The sequence below is a fragment of the Anguilla rostrata genome, chromosome 1 (genome assembly GCF_018555375.3).
Source record: "Anguilla rostrata isolate EN2019 chromosome 1, ASM1855537v3, whole genome shotgun sequence".
Lineage (NCBI taxonomy): Eukaryota > Metazoa > Chordata > Actinopteri > Anguilliformes > Anguillidae > Anguilla > Anguilla rostrata.
In genome coordinates, this window is record NC_057933.1 from 62,620,280 (window position 1) to 62,640,063 (window position 19,784).

The following is a 19,784-nucleotide window of genomic DNA, read 5'->3' on the forward strand; positions in this document are numbered from 1 at the left end:
GATGGTAGTGTAATGGTTTTTGTGACGCATGCAACAGTGATGACGTGAGAGTTACATTGCCAAAACGTGGTGGACGGTTGAAAATTGTTTTCATGTTGTCCCATCCCCATACAAGAAAACACACGAGAGTACAGAGTATAGAAATACACACGAGTTAATTATTACACATTTAGGTACTGTACCGCATTGTGTGACAATATTTTTGCATTATTTTTTAAATCTGATAGCAATGTTTCATCTTAAACCTTCATAAGAGGGGCTAATTTATATGCTTTATAATGGACAAAAACATTTTATTCAGTTTTGGAGAGATTTTGGATATGTTTCTGGACACCTAGCTATTTTAGACCACTGTACTGGCTGAAAGCATGTAATTCCCATTTGAAAATTATGCAACAGTGATTTTGTTGAGTCAAAACAGTTGATTTGTAATGAAATACGTGAATATGTTGTGATTTACAGCAATGCATAATTTAGATATTTTGGATAGATTTGGAGATGTTGGGTACACTGCTTAGTTTTTGCTTCATACATCTATAGTAGTTCTACATATCCACCCTTAGATTGTATGAACTTGTGGTCAAGAAGTTTTTGATCTAGCACATACATAGTTTGACCTCCTATATATATGCAATCTCTCAGTATTTCATTGCAAACTTAAAAAGTGCTAATTTATTTTTGATTTTTTGTCAAAACAATTGCATTTGTGGCACTTTATTTCTTCCAAAATTATGAATATAAACTAATCTGTGTTACTATTGTAAATTGTACAAATGTCTTGCTTCATTTAAGCCATTTTTCACAGTCTCTGTGGTGTTCACATCTGGAATTATAAAGCTTTAAATAGGGTACCCCCTAAATGGGCACGGATTGGCAAGATTTGGCTTGTGCGCTAAGGGGTTAATAATGCAATAAAAACATGTCTCAGAGCTTTTCCAACATTTAACAGGGGGCGCAAGTCTCAAATGAATGACATTCACAACCTGTATGGTCCGCTCAGACTGGTCATGAACTTGCGAAAGAAGACGTCCTCCAGAGTTAATGCTGCAACAGTCCGGATGTTTTCCACAGTCTCCGTGGATATCTGCACAAATACAAACTCTAAGTCACACACTGTTTGTACAAGAATGACAGCTTTTGTAACACACCTACCTTACTGTTCACATTTGTTTCATAATATTATAAGGACTTTCCTAGTGAAGTGCACACAATTAGAGTTTTTTGTGATATATTTAACCTAATGAAATGAGTGACACATCTGTTCCTGTCCTTTTTTCACTTCTATCATATGGCAACAATTTCTATTTTTCTACAGACTTCACAAGAAGTCTAACTATATTCCATAAGGTCTTTCTGCCTCCTACTGTGTGCAGTAGTGTCAATTAATTTCCATTAAAAATTAAAGAAGGTAAAACGGACTATTATTCAAGATTATAATTGGATAATATTGTTTTATAAAATAATTGTAACGGTACGGGTGCTGGGACCCAGGCGCAGAGTGGAAAAAAAACACGAAACTCAAAAGGGAGAAAATTAACAAAGACTTTACTTACAGAAAATTAACAAAGACTTTACTTACAGAAAATTAAACAAACAGGGAACAGAAAAGGACACGAAGGGCAAAAACACAAACTCAAAAAATATCTAAATAAAACAGAAAACAAGAGGAACTCACAAACATGGGCAGGGCAGAACACAGGCAGGTAGAGCACAAGGGCAGGTCAAACAAAACACAGGCAGGTATAATCGGTGGTTTGCAAACAGACATCGGAAACAAACACAAGGAACCAGCACCCGAGTCAAGGGGACAAAGAACTTAAACAGACAAGGGGTAACAAGACACAGGTGAACTCAAAAAACAATCAAACCAGAAGGAGGGGATAACAAGACACAGGTGGGAACAATGATGGGATAACGAGACAATTGAAAACAATCATACAATTAACAGGGGGGGAGCAGGACACAAAACAGAAGTGCCGCCATCTGGCGACCCAACAAGGGAAACACAGACAGGAAAACAGGACCATGACAATAATGACATTATATATATATAAACAAATTTCCTCCTTTAAATCTGAACCCAAACATGCTTCACCTTTCCAGAGAGCTCCAGAGCACTCCGGTCCTTAGAAGCATATCCAGATTCGGACCCCATCTGAATGATTCTGGAAACGAGGAGTAAGGGCACACAGCCGATGAGGAGGAGGCTGAGGTGCCAGCTGTGGACGAAGGCCACCAGTATGGCAATAAGGAGAGAAGAGGTCGCGCTGATGCCCAGGGACAGACTGGATTCGACCGCCTTCCAAAGAGAGAACAGCAAATGGACCAGGATCAACATCCTCATTCAGACACAGAGATCTTCTGGCTGCCCGTTATCAGTCAGGTTCCAAAAACCTCAATTCTTTATGAGTCTATAAATGGCTGCCAAAGGTGCTGCTTTTACATCATTCTCACTTTAATGGTCACTTTACCATTGGATTTGCTGAAGTTAATATGTTTAAGCATAAAATAATTTTTCGGTTAAACAAGGACTTTTTTGGCAGGAAAAAAGTAATAATTCTCAGATTTGGACACCCATGCAGTAAATGTGATTTTTCCATTGGCTTATCGGGCTTTTTCTTTTTTTAAAAGACGCAGCAGTGAACTGAATCCTACTAACCAGAAAAATTTAAAACATTTGTCTGTACAAGTGTGATTCTGTGTAGTATCCACTGTTCCCATTTTCAGAGAGACTGGGAAAGCGAGAGGAATTGTTGTACTGGAAGCAAACGGTTGCCTATCCTAGACTTTCACCCTAAACAGGCAGACTGTTCAGTGTAAGGCCTTATTATTTCTGAATATTTCAAGGGGAAAAAAACGATGACTGGTATTTACCCCTTTCACCTGTGAAGCATCAGTGGCCAACCTTGTCGTCAAGACTCCTACAGCATTTCTGCTGTTATCAAACCAGCCAATTTCCTGCACAGGAAAAATGTAGAAATACTCAATGCGTTCATGTTAAAAACATCAAAGAAACTAAATGTGCGTGAAATGTTACCAAGTTACAGGTTGCAGCCTATGCAGCACTAAGTTTGACACTATTTTTTGGCTTCATCAAAACGAAATGGCCACAATGACCGCAGACTCTCAGGGCCCAATGTATAAAGTAAATAGTTGCAGAACAAAAACATTAACTTTTGTTGCGCTGTTGCATGTGCACATACTGAGATTAACTGTACATTATTATACATTATTATGCCTAGTCCTAATTATGTAATCAAATAAATGAAGGGCCCACATTCGCAATTTTGCAGCAGGAGACGCTCATAAATAAGGGTTAGAAACAATATGGCATGCTTACATGTCCAGACTACAACATGCCAATAAATGGATACGGAGCGAGCAGACCTAAGTAGCGAAGCAAAACTTAACATTACAGCTAAGGAAATCGAGGTAATGGCCACGAAGGCACATTTCAGCATAGGAATACAATACCTATTGGCCTAATTGACAAAAACTCTAGCCTGTTTTAGTGTGTTCAGCCTAGGTATATTCAGTCAAGAACAGATTTACCTGTGCATCAAAAAGGAAGAATCGTTTAATAATTCCAATGTAAATACTGTGACCTTGTAGCAAGTGCTTTTGCGTTTGCAAAACAGTGGCAATCCTTCAATACATCCGGCCCCAAGTCCTTATAGACATCAACTTCTATGAGGTCATTCTGACCTCATACAAACAAACAGCAGGAGGACATATCTTTACACAGTCACATTTTAGCATGCAGAGTGTGCCTTACCTGTCTCATCATAGCAGAGAAAGACTGGCTTCGAAGTCTCATAGTTAAAAGCTGACCAGATTTACCAAACGAGAATCCCTGAGAAAGAATTTAAGTTTAATGAAAAGAGAACTTCCCTAATTAAAGGATGCATACTTTCATCATTTATCCGCTGCTAAACTAATCCCCATATTCATGGGAACTTACACAGCTTATATCATATTAAACCTTCGTCTAAACACATTCATTGACATCATACTCACAGAATATAAAAATCTCTCTACACATTCCTTCCATATTAATCCATGCATCCTAGTACTGCAAATCAATGCAAATGCCTTAAACCTCAAAAACTAGTCACATTTATGTCCAATTTAATTTTCATTCAATTTTATTCAGTTTAATTAGGCTATGTAATGGTGCCACAATGTTTAACATTAGATAAATATGCAGCAACAGAGGAAATCAGTAAGGGTGCAAACTGTATTGATACACATCTGCTACACAATAACACATACAGTTTTACTTGGATAGAACATAATTTCAGTGCTATTGCTGTCATTTGTCTGTATAACAAACCAAGCATACTACGGCAAGGTTACACACTTGAGCAATGACAGTGTTACCATACAGTGTGTGACACTGTAATCGAAATGTACAGTGCAACAAACTAGCAGCAAATACAAAGGCTGGCTTCAATTGCAGATGGACCAGAATATAAACATGCACATACGTAGGCAAACACGCACAGAGTTTACAGACCTGTAAGAAGGAAGACAAAAAAGCCATTCCTCCAACAGCAAGGAAAAGCAAGGAGAAAAACAAGGTCCTTTCACGTCTCACTTCAGGATCAATCTCAGCAAACGCCTACAGCACATCATATAAATAACATCAGTCCAGACTCTAGAACAAGTAGAAACTTTTGATTTCCCTGAAACTTCTAAGTACATATGCACATAAACATATTCATTTTGTGGGGTAGGTCTGTTGTGCTATGTCTTACACCTGAATATTACAGATTTAAGCCAGAAATCAGCAATAGCCAAAAGAATTGAGCTGAGTACACTGCACATTTTTTATTTAAATGGTCTTTGGCATAAATTTTTATTAAAAAAATAAATAAAAAAAAAACATTTTATTGTGCTTACGTGGGAAAAAAAAGAATAAAATAACTTTATGAAAAAGCATAGGATTAAAAACAGCAGTCAATATTTTATCAAAGTTCCAAGCACGGAACTCGGCACTTTGCCAAAATATTTTCTGTAGTTTTTTCTTTTTGTTTTTTAACTAAAGATGCTTTTCAGTGTGAGCCACAGTATAGTCAGAGTATAAAATCAGCTGCTCTGACTAGGCTATAACAATATAAAAGTTATTTTTATATTGGTCCATGTAGCCTACTTGTACTTACTCCAATGATTTTGGCCAAGAGGATGGCGGAACAAGGATAAATAGCTCCATATACCAAGCTGGAGAGGGCCCCCAGCAGCAGGTATGGCCACTCCGGTTTGCTCAGGGCAAGCATCCTGGTGAAAGGGATGTCAGGGAGAGGCTCCTCATCCTGAGAGAGAAAAGATAGAAGTGTCTACTGCCCTGTCAGAGCCTTGGAACACCAATGAAAACCACAGCCATGTGATGGCTGTTTTGTGAAAAAAGGTCGGTGGCATACTCTGCAATTACAAGTATGTAGGGCGTCTGCCAAAAGTACTCACACCCTTGATAAAGATTAACATGAAAGACTATGAAATAGAGAATACACTTACTGTGTTATAATGCTCAAAAATGTGCAAAATATTTTACTTAAAATAATAATAATCATCCAATAGAATCAACAAAAATAACACCATAAGTACCACAAATATTCACAAAACTATTGTCAGTACTTTGTGCACTCCCCCTTCACAAGGATAACATTACAGAGTCATCCTCCATTATGTTTTATGAGATTGGTGAAACATTGTGGGAGGGATCTTTGGCCATGCCACCAAACTGAATCTTTCTTGATCATTCAGTTTCTGCTTCAGGACCACACACAAATTGTAACCACATACAGACGGATGACAAATTAGAGGAAAAACCAACATAATCTTAGTAAGGTGTTGGGCTACCATGAGCCAGCTTCAATGTGCCTTGGCATAGATTCTACAAGTCTCTGGAACACTACTGGAGGGATCAACATCATTCTTCCAAAAGATATTCCTTCATTTGTTGTTTATATGGTGGTGGTGGAGAGCGCTCTTTAACACGTTGGTCCAAAACCTCCCATAGGTGTTCAACTGGGTTGAGATCTGGTGACAGCAAGGGCCACTGCATACGATTCACTTGTATTGATTTGCAGTGACCTTTCCCTCTAAGGGGACAAGTGGACCCAAACCATGTCAGGAAAATGCCCCCCACAGCATAACAGAACCACTGCATCCCCTCACAGTATGGGTCAAGCATGCAGGCCTATACAGTTCTCTTCATGTATGCCACACATGAACTTGCCCACTTGTCAAACAAATGGTGATAGAGGACTTATCTGTCCATATCACCTTTTTCCACATCTCTGTACACCAGCGCCTATAGTTTTTGCACTGAACTTTCAAATGTGCATTTGTCTTTGTAATGACGGGTTTATGCACTGCAACCCTACACTAATACCTCTCTCTATATAGTTGTCAAAGGACTGTTCTTGCTGACAGTCTGATCAGTCCCGCATTAACATTCTCAAACACCGGAGTATGAGTTCTGTTTTTCCTTTCATATTCCACTAATGTACAAACATCAAATGTGCGCATTTGACCATAACGTCCAACCCTATTTGATACTACTGATGTCTTTCCCATAGATCTAAATGCAGATGTCACTTTAGTCACTCTTCCTATTGAAACACTAGTCAGTTCAGCAGGCTCTGTGACTGAAGATCCTGCCATCCGTGCCCCAAAAATGAGCTCTATTTCAAAGTTGCTTAGATCTTTTCCCCTTGCCATCTTGATCCAAAATCGAGGTCAACTAGGCCAGCTCAGCACTGTTATACATGCCACAGGCTGTTCGTTGCTTGATTGTATCATGTAGTACAGCTGTATGGAATCATGTACATTTGTTATATTTCTCCACTCATTTATTCAGGTTTTTCCTTTAATTTGTCACCAGTCTGTATTTTTGATCAGGTTCAAGCCTTGTTGTAGGTTAACCATTTCTCATTGATTTTGAGGTATGCTCAGGACCACAGACTTGCTTGGCATCATCCATTCCTGGCCATGTTTTAGCTTCCTTTTTCTTTATTTTTTCGTGTAGCATCTGACTTGTGATAGTTAACAGCCCTTTGTACTCTTTCTTGTGAGAGTTCTTTGCTTTTAGCCCATGGTGATACATGACATGAATTTTACACGTGTGACCTTATTTTTAGACCCCTGTGAAACAGGCAGCCACGGGAGGCCAGAATATAGTTCCCTTTAGATGGAGATAAACTTAAACATATAATGGTAATGCTGATTTATTATTCATTTATAAATAAAATATTAAATATATATATTAGGGGTGTGAATAACCAAGACATATCCTTTAGGAAAATAGTATATTACTTATAAAACAAGATCATTTTATTTCAGAAATTGCATAAAAGAACATAATTTTGCTATTTTTTTTGAGCAAACAATATAGCTCATTATCTGTATTCTTATTTTATACAGCCTTTCTTGCTCACCTTTATCAAAGGTTGGTGCACAGTATATGTAACTGAAAGTGGAATTAAACTTTTGCTGTTTTTTGTTTAAAAAGCCTGTTAACTTTGAAAATTAACTCCAGGGAAAGGGTTCAGTCACACCATCATTGGCCCTCTATGAGTGAATAAATAAATAAAAATAAATAATTGGCCTATGGAACATCTTCCTGAGCTTAACCTCCCCACTGACCCACACAAGATGTGTTCGTAATCAAGAAAAGGACTACAGTTGAATCCATGGTGCTGAGCAGGCGCTGGGTCAGATCAGCATTTAGCTTTAATTTACCTTTTTCCCTTTTTTTGCAAATTTCTTGCTTCTTTTCCTGGATTTTCTTTTTTTGGAAGACCTCCGTCTGAAGCTATTTCTGGCAAAGAGCTCGTTTCCCACCGATGCCTGATTTTGGTCCTCTTCATTCGCCTCATCAGATGACACATCGGAAGTGTCCCACTCAGTTGACTCGCTTTCACTGTCTTTCTCTGAACTCTGAAAATCAGCAAAACACTGGATTAATGGGCACGAGGATAACAGAACACTTGATTGCAAAAAAAAACTGAGGCAAGTCTTTAAAACAAAAGAAGGAAAAGGGCATGAAAAGGAAAATAAATTGACAGCGGTGAAAATATATCTGCTCAGCTAAATGAATGTAACCAAATCTAATGTTATGTAACATAATGAGTAGAAGGTGTCATTTGATTCAAGAAAAAAAAAGCACTGGGTACCTGCTGCATAACAAGAGAGTAGTAGATTCCTTTCAAATTCATCAGTTCGCTGTGTGTCCCCAATTCCGTTACCACACCATTGTCGAATCCGGCAATGATGTCAGCCGTTCTGATGGTTGACAGGCGGTGGGCAATGACAATGGTTGTGCGGCCAGCTCTCGCCTGTGCACAGCATTTGAAAGAAGTGGCATGTGAATGCTCCATTGTTTGCAGACTCACAGAAGTGCTTAACTATATAACCACTGCAGCTCGGCACATTGTGAGGGATGCAACTTGCATGAAATAGTCCTCAAAAGCTTGACTTCTCCTCCTGACCTGTACGCAGAACCCCAGTAATGTGCAGTATTGCAGTAATGCGCTCAGACATGCCTTCGCATCCGGCCTCACCTTGTCCAGCGCCGCCTGAACGATGGCCTCGCTCTGCGTGTCCAGCGCTGATGTGGCCTCATCCAGCAGAAGGATCTTGGGGTTTTTGACCAGCGCGCGGGCGATGGCGATCCTCTGCTTTTGCCCCCCACTCAGCTGGGCACCCCGATCCCCCACCACGGTGTCCAGCTTCTGTCTCGGCCAGAGACCAGAGGAAAGCGAGACAAATGTATCGCTGACAAGCTATCCGTCTAATGTTACAAACCACAAAATCAGTGTCTCTTTTGAATGAGCTCCTGCAATGGAACATTGCTCCAATTTTAGCTAACCAATAACCTTTTAACTTGCCAGCGTCTAATGTGGTCATTATTGTATCGATACATACTCTCCTTACTCAGTTAGTACATATTTATGTGATTTTTCAGATAACATTCCATGTTATGTGATTTCCAGATTTGTAACAGAAAACAGTCTGGAAAGCTCACGTTCATGGATCAGACTCAGTCAGGATTTAAGTTGCTTTGCTCCAAGGTTGTGTCTGCCTCCTAACTTACTGTCTAATAAGCATACTGCATACCGTTTAGTACTTTTTAGTAGCAAAAATAAACCATACTATTCTAAATGTACTGTGGGTACTGTGGGAAACAGTGTGAGGTAAAGTAAACAAATCGCATACAAACGCAGTCCCATCATCACCGGTATTTAAATTTAACATCTGCATTTAACACAATCTGCATTTCATATATATGGGACCAGTGTTCTCTTTCTGAATAGTATGCTCCTGAACAAAACTGGAGACATTTCATCCAGGTATTTTTAAGTATGCTCAATTTTCCAAAATTTAACAGCTTTTTAAAAAGCTGTATCAACTAGCATACTCAATAGTGGGTCAAGTGCACTTGCATATGGAAACAGTGGGTCTCTATGGGAGTCCAGGATTGGTAGCACATTTATGTGATTTTCAGAATAAAACATTCCATGTTATGTGATTTTTCCAGATTTGTAGATCCGAGAACAAACGAGGTTCAGGTGCGTAACCGAGGCTGCACTGGTGTCATGAGATGGGGAGCAGACTCACGTCAGGGAGCTTGGAGATGAAGTCATAGGCATTGGCCTCCCGGATTGCCCGCTCAATGTCCTCATTGGTGGCATCCTCACGTCCGTAGCGGATGTTCTGCTCAATGGTCGTGCCAAAGAGCACAGGTTCCTGACTCACAATGCCCATGTTTTGTCTCAGCCACTTCAAGTTGAGGGAGCGGACATCGTGGCCATCCAGCAGGACCTGAGGAAGCCATTCAGGGCTATTCAGCCATCCACATTATACTAAGACACCTACCTAGATACAATACTAGGACACCTTTGTTTAACTCTGGGAGGGTAGCAAGTGATGTCGTCCTTGAAATATTACCGTTTTACCTCAAGACCATGTGTTTAAAATGGAAATATAACTTGAAATATTTTTTATTCATTTTAAAGTCAAAGTAAAAACCACCAAAAAATTAGAATGGTCCATATTATTGTTTTATAAATACTTGACAAAACAAGAAAACCTGTGGATATTATTCTTGCGCAGAATGACAAGGTGCAGTTGTAATCACATCTGCCAAATATGCAATCCACATCAGACATAATATAAAGTGAACCTAAGTATTCATATGAACTGGTATCAAGTATTTGTTAATGAGACCCAAATTCATATCACATTCATTTAAGGAAACAATCCAGTATGAATCCATTTCTTTGAAGAGAATAAGATGTTTTGCAAAGAACTGGGTCATTTGGCACACTGGATTAATGTGCTCTAAGCAGACAGTGCGTCTTCTGTATCGTAAAGAATGTTAGAATGTTAATTTCTGGGTTGACTGTGCACTCCTGAGACATACAATTTGATCATTCTGGCTGAGCGTGACCCCTGACCCCTCACCTCTCCTACGTCGGGGTCATAGAAACGCTGGAGGAGCTGTATGGTGGTGCTCTTCCCGCAGCCACTGGCTCCAACCAGGGCAATGGTCTTCCCACAGGGGATCTTAAGACTCATGCTCTTCAGGATCTGTCCACAAAGGGGAGAAGTGATTCATGATGTTCCACGGTACCACAACACATGAGACAACAAAGGCTTTGGCTCCGACTAAATAGTCATGTTTGATTGCAAAGACTTTGAGCCACATAATAATAATAATCTCAAATATGATTTAGTCACATGCACCCAACAATATAACAATGACTAGACATTTGTTACCTTGAACAAGATGCAATATTTGACATGAGGCTTCTTTGGTTCATCCGAATGAACAATAATCCTTAGTTTATCTTAAAACCTTGGATTTATACTATTTTTCATGGAAGCTACAAAGGGTAGTATATACAGAATATACAGCAGTAGCAGCATTGAAAGTCCATTGACTAGCTGTGTGTCTGTTTCATCCACACATTCCCTGAGATTCATCTGCAAAATGACTACTTGCAAATACTTTTAATCTCAAATTAGATATACATGCTAAGTTATATCTGAATAATAATATACAGAGACCTTATTAGGGAACAGCACAATATCATTGGGTTTTCTTTCAGGCACAGTATACCAGTGTTAAGTTTAACTGGAACGCTTCACCTACCGTTACATCCTTCCTGGAGGGGTAACTGAATTGGATGTTCTTGAATTCAATGTTTCCTATCACACGATCTGGTTTGTGGCCTTCCTTTGAACTACTGTCAATTGGGCGATGCTGTGATAGAAAAGGTTCATTTAAATAGTTAGGCCTGATCTGCCAGTGGGACACGTTGTTATTGAGAAACAGAGGTTAGTACTGTACCATGTCAATTGTGTTGTAGATCTCACTGGCTGCACCCTGGGCCTTCACTATAGCCTCCAAGTGTGAGACTCCTTCGTTCAAATTGGATAATGCCATAATCACTGCCATGAACACCTGAGAACAGTCAGAACTGTCAGAAATGAGGCTTATACACACATTTACCACAACAACGTGCACCACAAAAACTGTAATTTTACTGTAATTTTTTAAACTGTAAGTTTACTTTATTGATGGTGGCAGCAGATACAAACAAAGATAAGGTAAAGTTCTGCCCTTTTCTCAGGAGCCAAAAGCGGGCACAGCTTACGATCAAAACTCTTCCGATGCTGTAGTTTTCTGGTTCATCGACAGTAAGCTGTGTTCCATACCAGAGCCCCAGTGCATGTGTCCCATACACAAATAACTGAGCCACGCCAATGGATGCTTTGGTGACAATGGCCTTCTTGAGGCCTAAGTTTTTTGCATCCTCTAACTTGGTCTCATATCTAAAAGAACAAAAAAAAATGTACAGATTAAATATTTCATATACTGTGGCATTCATAAAGAAATCCAGAATGTTTTAAAAAGTTTAAGAAAGTGATTAGCATGATCAATGAAATCAATTTTTTGATTTCTTTTACTAATTTCTTCAAGATTTTTTAATTATCTCCAATAGTAAGACCAATTCACACACAAAACAATATACTGTCCTTTTCCATTTATTCAGTTTACCAGCAATGCAACATCACAACATCTTTAATCGCAACAGTTAGGAATGTATTCCATAATGATAGGTTATTAGGTGCTGTTTGAAATCATTACGGTATGAACATTACTTCTCAACTGCTTGATTCTGTCCATTGAAAGCCACAACTGTCCTGATTGAGACAAGCATTTCTTCAGCTACCGCTCCAGCCTTGGCATACGCCGAGAGCTCTTTGCTACCCAGGGTGCGAAGGGCCTGGAAGGGCACACACACATGGATGGACACACACACACACACACACACACACACACACACAATCAATGTATGACCAGCAATGGCAGCTAAATATTTCTAAAGTGTCTTCATCTCATATCTTGAAATCACAAACAGTGACAGGCCTGGCATTATTTTCACAGGTTCAGCTATAACTGAACATTTGATGTCTTGACAGAAATTATGAGTACTGTAGCCATTTCTTACTTTTGACCAGACAGCAGCAGATCCTGCAATGATTGGACCGACTGAGAGGATGACTAGGGACAGTTTCCAGCCATGGTAAAGGCCAACAATTATTCCAGCCAAAAATGTGGTGAAATGCTCCACACAGATGCCAATATGGTCACCCAGTCCATCTTTGATAGTGTTAATATCCCTAAATAAATACAAAAAACAAAATATATTCAAATGAACTGACACGATTTAAATGATCAAAACTGATCAGAGAACATTTCCTTAAATGATAAAATAAAACAAAACATGTATATAATGTGAGAGGAGCAAGACCACTAAGATTGTGCCGTTACATTTGCGTTACACTTATTTGGCAGACGCCCTTATCCAGAGCAATTTACAATGTAGGAGAAATACAAGTGCATTCAACTTAATCTGCAATTTAATACGAGCCATTTTCACAGTTGTTTAGCACTCACTCTGTTAATCTGATGTTTAACACACCAAGCTGATGTGTATCAAACCATTCCATGGGCTGATGAAGGATGGCATGGAAGTATTTTGACCTAATCCGTTTAGTCTGTGTGGTGGCAGTCAGCAGAAATACCATAGTTTGAAAAGTTCCAAAGAAGATCACTGCTGCTCCAATTCCCAGAAAGTAATAGCAGGTCCTGGGAGGGGGAGTGGGGAGGTTAATAAACACAGAAAACCTATATACAGCATGTGAACTGTCTCAAACATTTTGTTGGACATGTTATGCATGATATCACTTTTTGATATTGAGATGTCATTTTGCCATTTTGAGGACTGTGAAAGTTACTTATGGTTATGATTAAAACACATATATAATATAGCGCTTATAATTTATAACCAATATAATTATAATCCAATTTATCAAGATAAGGTTTTATAAATAAAAGAGGCAACTAACATTTAACATTAAATATATAAAACATTGAATACATAATAAATCTAACTTCATAATATGTATTAGCTATTTAATGTATTAACTAAATAAAATATATTTACTTACATAGATACCCTAGCTTCAATGTCTGTACTGGTACATTCTGAGGAGTTCACATTCACTGTTAAATTGGCTGTGGAAAGAATAGGTAATTTAATAACACTGTAACTTTGAGTGTTATGTGCTTTGGACAGACACTTGCTTTATTTTGTATGGCTCTCTATTTCCCTCCCTCTACGTCATCTATCTCAGGTATGACACCATTGGTCCACACCATTGTATCAGTGCTATCCAATCCTTGCCTTCTTCCACCTGCAAAGAGGGCTCATAACTTTGTCAATCTGACTACTCTGTCACCTTGTTGCTCTGTGTGAGATTTGAATAGTTCAGTATAATACTGTTCTTTTGCAGTTTTCTCTTTGGAGAAAAGGACTCTGTAAGTTCAAATGCTCCATGGGGTACTCTGTCGGGTACTCCCCTACCCCTACCGTAACAACTTTTCTAGTTGTTCCATTTAGTGTGGTCCCATCATTCCTTTACATCAAACTTGTCACTGTGTTGCCATCCATACTTATCCCAATCAGCACTGGGGTAAAAACACACAGCCAATCCTGAAAACAGTGTGACGTCTAGGAATGAATTCCTCACAGAGTAAGAGGTACTAGCAGGGAACATTATATTATGTGTTTAACACAACTTGTCCTTTGGGGTAAATAAAAATCTAAAATGAAGATCTCAAAGACCTACTGAACTTGAGGGAGTCTCACCGGCTGTCAGATTATGCTGTTGCCCACTCTCGACAAAACTGTCCGTCATCTTTCCAAACACCACCAACAGGACTGGCAGGCTGACGCCATGCACTACACCACAGAATATGCCTATGAGCATCAGGATGGTTTCCAGAGGAGTGGCATAGCGAAACTACAGAAGCAAGACAGAAGACACACACATCTTGTGGAACGTAATGGTTTTCAACCAGTGAACAGTGTTTTTTTTCTGAGAGGCAACACATGAACAGTTTTTCAATTCTTATAGAAGTATTTTCATGACTTTGCATTGTGAGTGGACCTGGCCTGTTCAGGCTTACAGCAATGTATTCGATTCCAAGGTCTGAGCAACAAACCTGACATCTTTCAAAAAACTGAATGAAGACACAGGTTTTAGTCAACTATAGGGGAATATGTATAAAACGTACTGTAATTTATACACGGTGAAAAAATACCTTCAAATAAAAGCTGAGAATCTGATCTGCAGTTTAACCACATGTGAATTGTTTGATTAAAAATCTAAAATTGCAGAGTGCAGAACCAAATCAAGAAAATTGTCCCAACCCTGCTGAAAATTCCAGCTAAAATCAGTTGAAACTGGCCAAGCTGGTTTAAGCTGCGTTTTGACACTTAACTAGTCAACCAGATATTTCCCCAGCTAACCAGCCTGTATAGTCATTTAGTCCACCTGTTTGACCACCAGCTAACTCTACCAGCTTTGACCAGCTTTGGCCAGCCACAGACCAGCTATGACCAGCTGTAAGTGTCGAAAACACAGCTTAGGGTAATTACGCCCTACATAACTTTTTTTGTTTTAGCTCTAAACGTGTCTATATGCCTACTTTATAATGAAACATAATGATAATAATCCATGCCTTTATTTCAACATTTTTAAAATATCATTTTATCAGAACAAAAAGTGGTAGAAAACGTCTTGGTGCTGCCTTCTAACGTCTAACTTCTAACGTGAAAAAAACTTTCTGCATTCCACTCTGGCCGTGATATTAGGGGCCAGAGTGGAGTGCAGAAAGCATTTTCTCAAAAGTTGGCTCGTGATATTAGGCTAGCACTCTGATGGCACTACTACATCACATAGATATCAATCCAGACATCAAGTTGGAAAATTGTTGATGCCCAGGTTCTGTGGGAAAAGGAGAGTTCTTACCAGCTGAAAGAATCCAATGGGCTTCACAATTTCTTTTCGGTCTTCTGGTTTGTCCTTCCTAATTGATGAAAAGAGGATACACATAATAATCATTTTGTTGATATTGGTGTCCTTTTAGAGTTCCACCTGATTATAAGACCACTTCAATAATAAAATTAATATGCTGAACGACTTTAATCATTAGCTGCAACTTCATTGATTCATGAACTTTGACAGGGCAAAATAAGACAACTAATGATAAACAAGTTAATCAGAAAGGACAACAAATGATTCCAAATGTTTTGATAATTTTTTAATTAATGACATATTTTTGATATCTACAACTGCATTTTGACGAGTCAGAAGAACAACTGAATATCCATTAAATTAAATTAATTCTGACTAGAATTGCGATCTCCAAAATAAAATGTTTCCTTCCAAGATATCCATAACTTCTTTGTAGTGTGTAAATATCTCAATGGCTTGACTAGACTAGTAATAATTCCAATTTGAGATCCCCGAGATCTCCACTTGAATTTAGACTTTTTGTAACTACCAATTCTAAATATCTACAATTGTATTTTGACTAGTAAAATCTTAGTTTCAGATATGACAAAAGATCATTTAGATATATTTAATCATTAGGAATCAAAGATATCTATAATTGAAATTATGACTAGTCAGAACTAATTTGGAGATCACTCAAATTTACTACTAATCATAATTTAAAGGCTGACATCTGGAATTCACGTTTTAGACAGACAATACTGAACTGCAGACATCTTTAACTGGAGGTTCCATACAACCTAATGGCAAATATAACTTCAATCATACCAGTCAAAAACTCATTAGAGACATCTTAAATTAGCATTTCAACTTGTCATAAATGAATTACAGGTATCTGTAATGTGAATTCGGGCACACTAATAAATGATAAAAGGGCTTGTCATATGCCAGTGGCATTCGTGGATCACGGAGAGCACTTGGAAATCTTGGCATCTGTAGCGGTTACATGACCCAGTTTAACATCACGGTACCCAAACGAATTATGCACGGTGGTGAATGCACATCACATGAATATGTAATTTAATAGGCGCGATCATTTAGCAATGGTATTTCTACGAACTTCATATTTTAAATAAAAACAAAAATGCACCTGTATCTATGTTGAGAATTGTTTATTTAAAAAGAAGACAAGTTACTCCACCATACACTATCAATGGTAGGTGTCTGTATCCCACCTAGTGGACATGTGCTGAAACGAAATAACAGCGGGACTAGACATCCACCCCACCATCTAGAACATATTTTTATCCAAAGTGATGTGCAATAAGTGCACATTGGTCATAGCTATCTAATATATCTAAGGAGAATACTGCATGTGATTGGCTAATTGCACAGTAAGTATGGCATAGCCTGCATGTGCATTATCTTTGATAACACAGGGGAAATCAGGTAGTGAGCAAAACTATTACACATCCTGATTCCCTGTGTGGTGGAATTGTTCCCCATAGGTTTCTATTGGTGTCGCTGTCTCCATATAATATGTATACTCTAAGGGAAAGATGGTGGAATCATTTGAAGAGAAGCCCTGATCTCCCCCCTTGTGGACATACCTTTTAAACCTCAAGTCAGACAAAAAGTATGCAGACAAGTATGTGAACAATGTCACTTGGGACATAAACACTTCGCAAATATGTATACAGACGACAAGTGTAGCATAACGGGCAAGAAACTGGTCTTATAACCTAAAGGTCACAGGTTCAATTCCCGGGTAGGACACTGCTGTTGTACCCTTGAGCAAGGCACTTAATCTGGATATAGGTATATAAGCAAGGTGTGAAACCAGCTGTACAAATGGATGCAATGTAAATGCTATGTAAAAGTTGGGTAAGTCGCTCTGGATCAGAGTGTCTGGCAAAAATGCCTGTAATGTAATGCAGCACAATAAAATCAAGTACATTTCCAGCCTAAAATGTAAGCCATGCCAACTGAAGTTGCTTAACAGCATGTTGTAGACACGACATGAGCCAGGTTGACGTGACGATAGTTCTTGATAGGTGGCATTCCTAATAAATTCAATCCTTTTCAATCTGGATGAATGAAACTTTTTCTTCCCACTTTGTCAGGTGTAAAAATAGCTGCATACATTTTTGGTGGTGTATTTAAATACTATGATGATGTTTGCAGATGAGTACTCACTTGAACAGTCGGTGTTTCTTTGGTTTTGAGGCAGTTTCAACAGGCAAGGGCTCCTCTTTGGCTTTCTCATCGCCAATGAAAGCAAGGTTTGTATACCCCTCAGGGAATACCTCTGGGAACAGACAAAATTCCTAGGTGTGGTAAAACTATGTATGTATGTATGTTACATGTATGTAACGTCTCATGTAACATGTTAATGTTTACAATGTCCTCCAGGATTACAGGCATCCTCAATAAATATGAACAAAAATGCTTGATAAAATTCCCCTTTCCTTATCAATGGTTTTCTATGCTTAAAATAATCTTCTGATCCTATTGTTTAGAAAAAAAATTAATAATTTGAAAAAGAAGTGTCGGTTATTGGCACCCTTGCATTTAATATTTTGTTCACGCACCCCGCGTCACGACAACAGCACAGAGACTTCTCCTTTAATGTTTGACGAGGTGAGAGAACACACAACAGGGGATATGAGATCATTCCTTCATGCAGAATCTCTCCAGACTCCTTTTCAACTCACCCCAATGGGGTTTAGGTCAGAAGACCAGGATGGCCATGGCAAAGCCTGCTCCTACAGTCAGCTAACCATTCTTTGAGGGGAAAAAATGGTTAATTGACCTGGAATGCTTGGAGGAATGCTTTGGATCACTATCCTACAGAAGATTCAGCCACAACCCAGGTTTACCGTCCTGGCAGAGGCAGCCAGATTTGGGTTTAAAATCTCCTGTAACTTTACAATTCTGGAGGCCACTGTATATGATTTATTATGTTATTTATAATAATGGCAGTAATTAAAAATATATTTTCGAACAAGCAGAACATACCTTCCTGAGGCAGTGTTAGAGGTTTGACCGCAGTTTCTTTCATAGTGACTCCGTTGCATAGATGTACCAAGTTCCTGAAAACAATTTACAGACTCCTGTTAAATGTATTTGTACACACTGGCTGGAATAACCGCTACTACATCCAAAAATGTCTTTATTTGGTGATTATATATACAAATCAAAAACTAAAATAGAAAAAGGTAGTAAAACATTATTCTACTCTGGCATAACCATCGTGTGTACACTCAGCCAAACAACTGGCAAGCCAACAATGGCAGACACACTAGTTAGTCTACCACATTAGTATATAAATGTGAAGTATAATATTGGCTGCTAAAAGACCGGATCAAAAGATTCCTTGAAGGAATGTCTTCGTTTATGCCTGTAAATGGTAAACACAAAATATCTGCTATAGTACTAGAAAGGTTTACAAACAGAAAGAGCAAGTTACACAGGAGGCCTATATTTATTAAATTCACCAAATAGTGGTGCGTATAATAAAGTTACAGCTTAAGAGTCCACAATAAATTGTTGCACTCAATTATTCTGTCACAAAAATTACAAATTTAGTAGCCTGCAAAATTCTTATCTAATTCGATGAAATTGCCTGGCTGTGTCTGATCCATACGCACATTAAAACATCAAATATGTAGCAATTATGCAGGTATACAAGACTCACGTTCCTTCTTCAAGATCCTTGCAAGGAATTCAGATAGCATATGTATTTTCGTTATTAAATAGCGAGTTTATAGGCAAGCAACCTCGCGCGTGACAAGGCTAAACTCACCCCAAATTTTGAGTGATGCAAATCACATATATAGGCGGAGATTGCGAATGCAAGCCCCCCATTCGTGACCTGAAAACAACAGGTCCACCCCCACCCCCCGCAGTTCATCAGTCATCTACAACTATTGACAAGTTTTCCGCACTTTAGAGTAAATATGACCTCATTTATTGCATGACACATTGCTCATTTTCATAGCAAAACACATTTTAAAGCATCTTATTAATTATATTTTGCAGGTTTACGTTTTAGGGCTGTCTTCGACGAAAGATAATCTTGGTTCATTAACTGGCAAAAAAATCTTGGTCCATTAAAACTAAGAATCGTTCATAAGAAATTTTAAAACACTTATTTTTCCATAGGACATTTAACGACATCCAATTAATCAGAATTATTACCATTGTATGCACAGCTATTGTCTCCCTTTTGGCGTCGTCTGTTTGATAAATGTTTATGTGGGTTTGGACAAGACGGACAGCAACATCTCTGCACTGATTCTTTCGGTGACAGCTCAGAGCATTAGCAACGTCGCTGTGCTAATTCTCCGACCTGCAGGATCTAGGATATATAAAATGCCTAATTCGGCCACAAAACTACATTAGAAAAA

At 38.6% G+C, this 19,784-nt stretch overlaps 1 protein-coding gene across 3 annotated transcripts in view; it reads right to left on the reverse strand.

The window, feature by feature from the left end:
* Positions 1-19,784, reverse strand: part of abcb5 (ATP-binding cassette, sub-family B (MDR/TAP), member 5) — a 28,277-nt gene that overhangs the window by 5,099 nt on the left and 3,394 nt on the right. For 2 of the 3 annotated variants that reach the window (XM_064348167.1, XM_064348159.1), the window contains exons 2-23: positions 18,394-18,467; positions 17,572-17,683; positions 15,391-15,448; positions 14,226-14,379; positions 13,525-13,591; positions 12,971-13,162; positions 12,522-12,693; positions 12,172-12,296; positions 11,664-11,841; positions 11,357-11,470; positions 11,159-11,269; positions 10,468-10,593; positions 9,622-9,825; positions 8,565-8,735; positions 8,178-8,339; positions 7,744-7,941; positions 5,163-5,312; positions 4,517-4,621; positions 3,776-3,853; positions 2,875-2,958; positions 2,096-2,299; positions 984-1,084 (exon numbers count right to left, since the gene is read on the reverse strand). In XM_064348167.1, coding sequence (XP_064204237.1) covers positions 984-1,084; positions 2,096-2,299; positions 2,875-2,958; positions 3,776-3,853; positions 4,517-4,621; positions 5,163-5,312; positions 7,744-7,941; positions 8,178-8,339; positions 8,565-8,735; positions 9,622-9,825; positions 10,468-10,593; positions 11,159-11,269; positions 11,357-11,470; positions 11,664-11,841; positions 12,172-12,296; positions 12,522-12,693; positions 12,971-13,162; positions 13,525-13,591; positions 14,226-14,379; positions 15,391-15,448; positions 17,572-17,683; positions 18,394-18,436 — 2,909 coding nt within the window. In that variant the 5' untranslated portion in view covers positions 18,437-18,467. Of the gene's footprint in view, positions 1-983; positions 1,085-2,095; positions 2,300-2,874; positions 2,959-3,775; positions 3,854-4,516; positions 4,622-5,162; positions 5,313-7,743; positions 7,942-8,177; positions 8,340-8,564; positions 8,736-9,621; positions 9,826-10,467; positions 10,594-11,158; positions 11,270-11,356; positions 11,471-11,663; positions 11,842-12,171; positions 12,297-12,521; positions 12,694-12,970; positions 13,163-13,524; positions 13,592-14,225; positions 14,380-15,390; positions 15,449-17,571; positions 17,684-18,393; positions 18,468-19,072; positions 19,096-19,784 lie in introns of those variants that run through there. The other variant, XM_064348177.1, reaches the window with a different exon arrangement.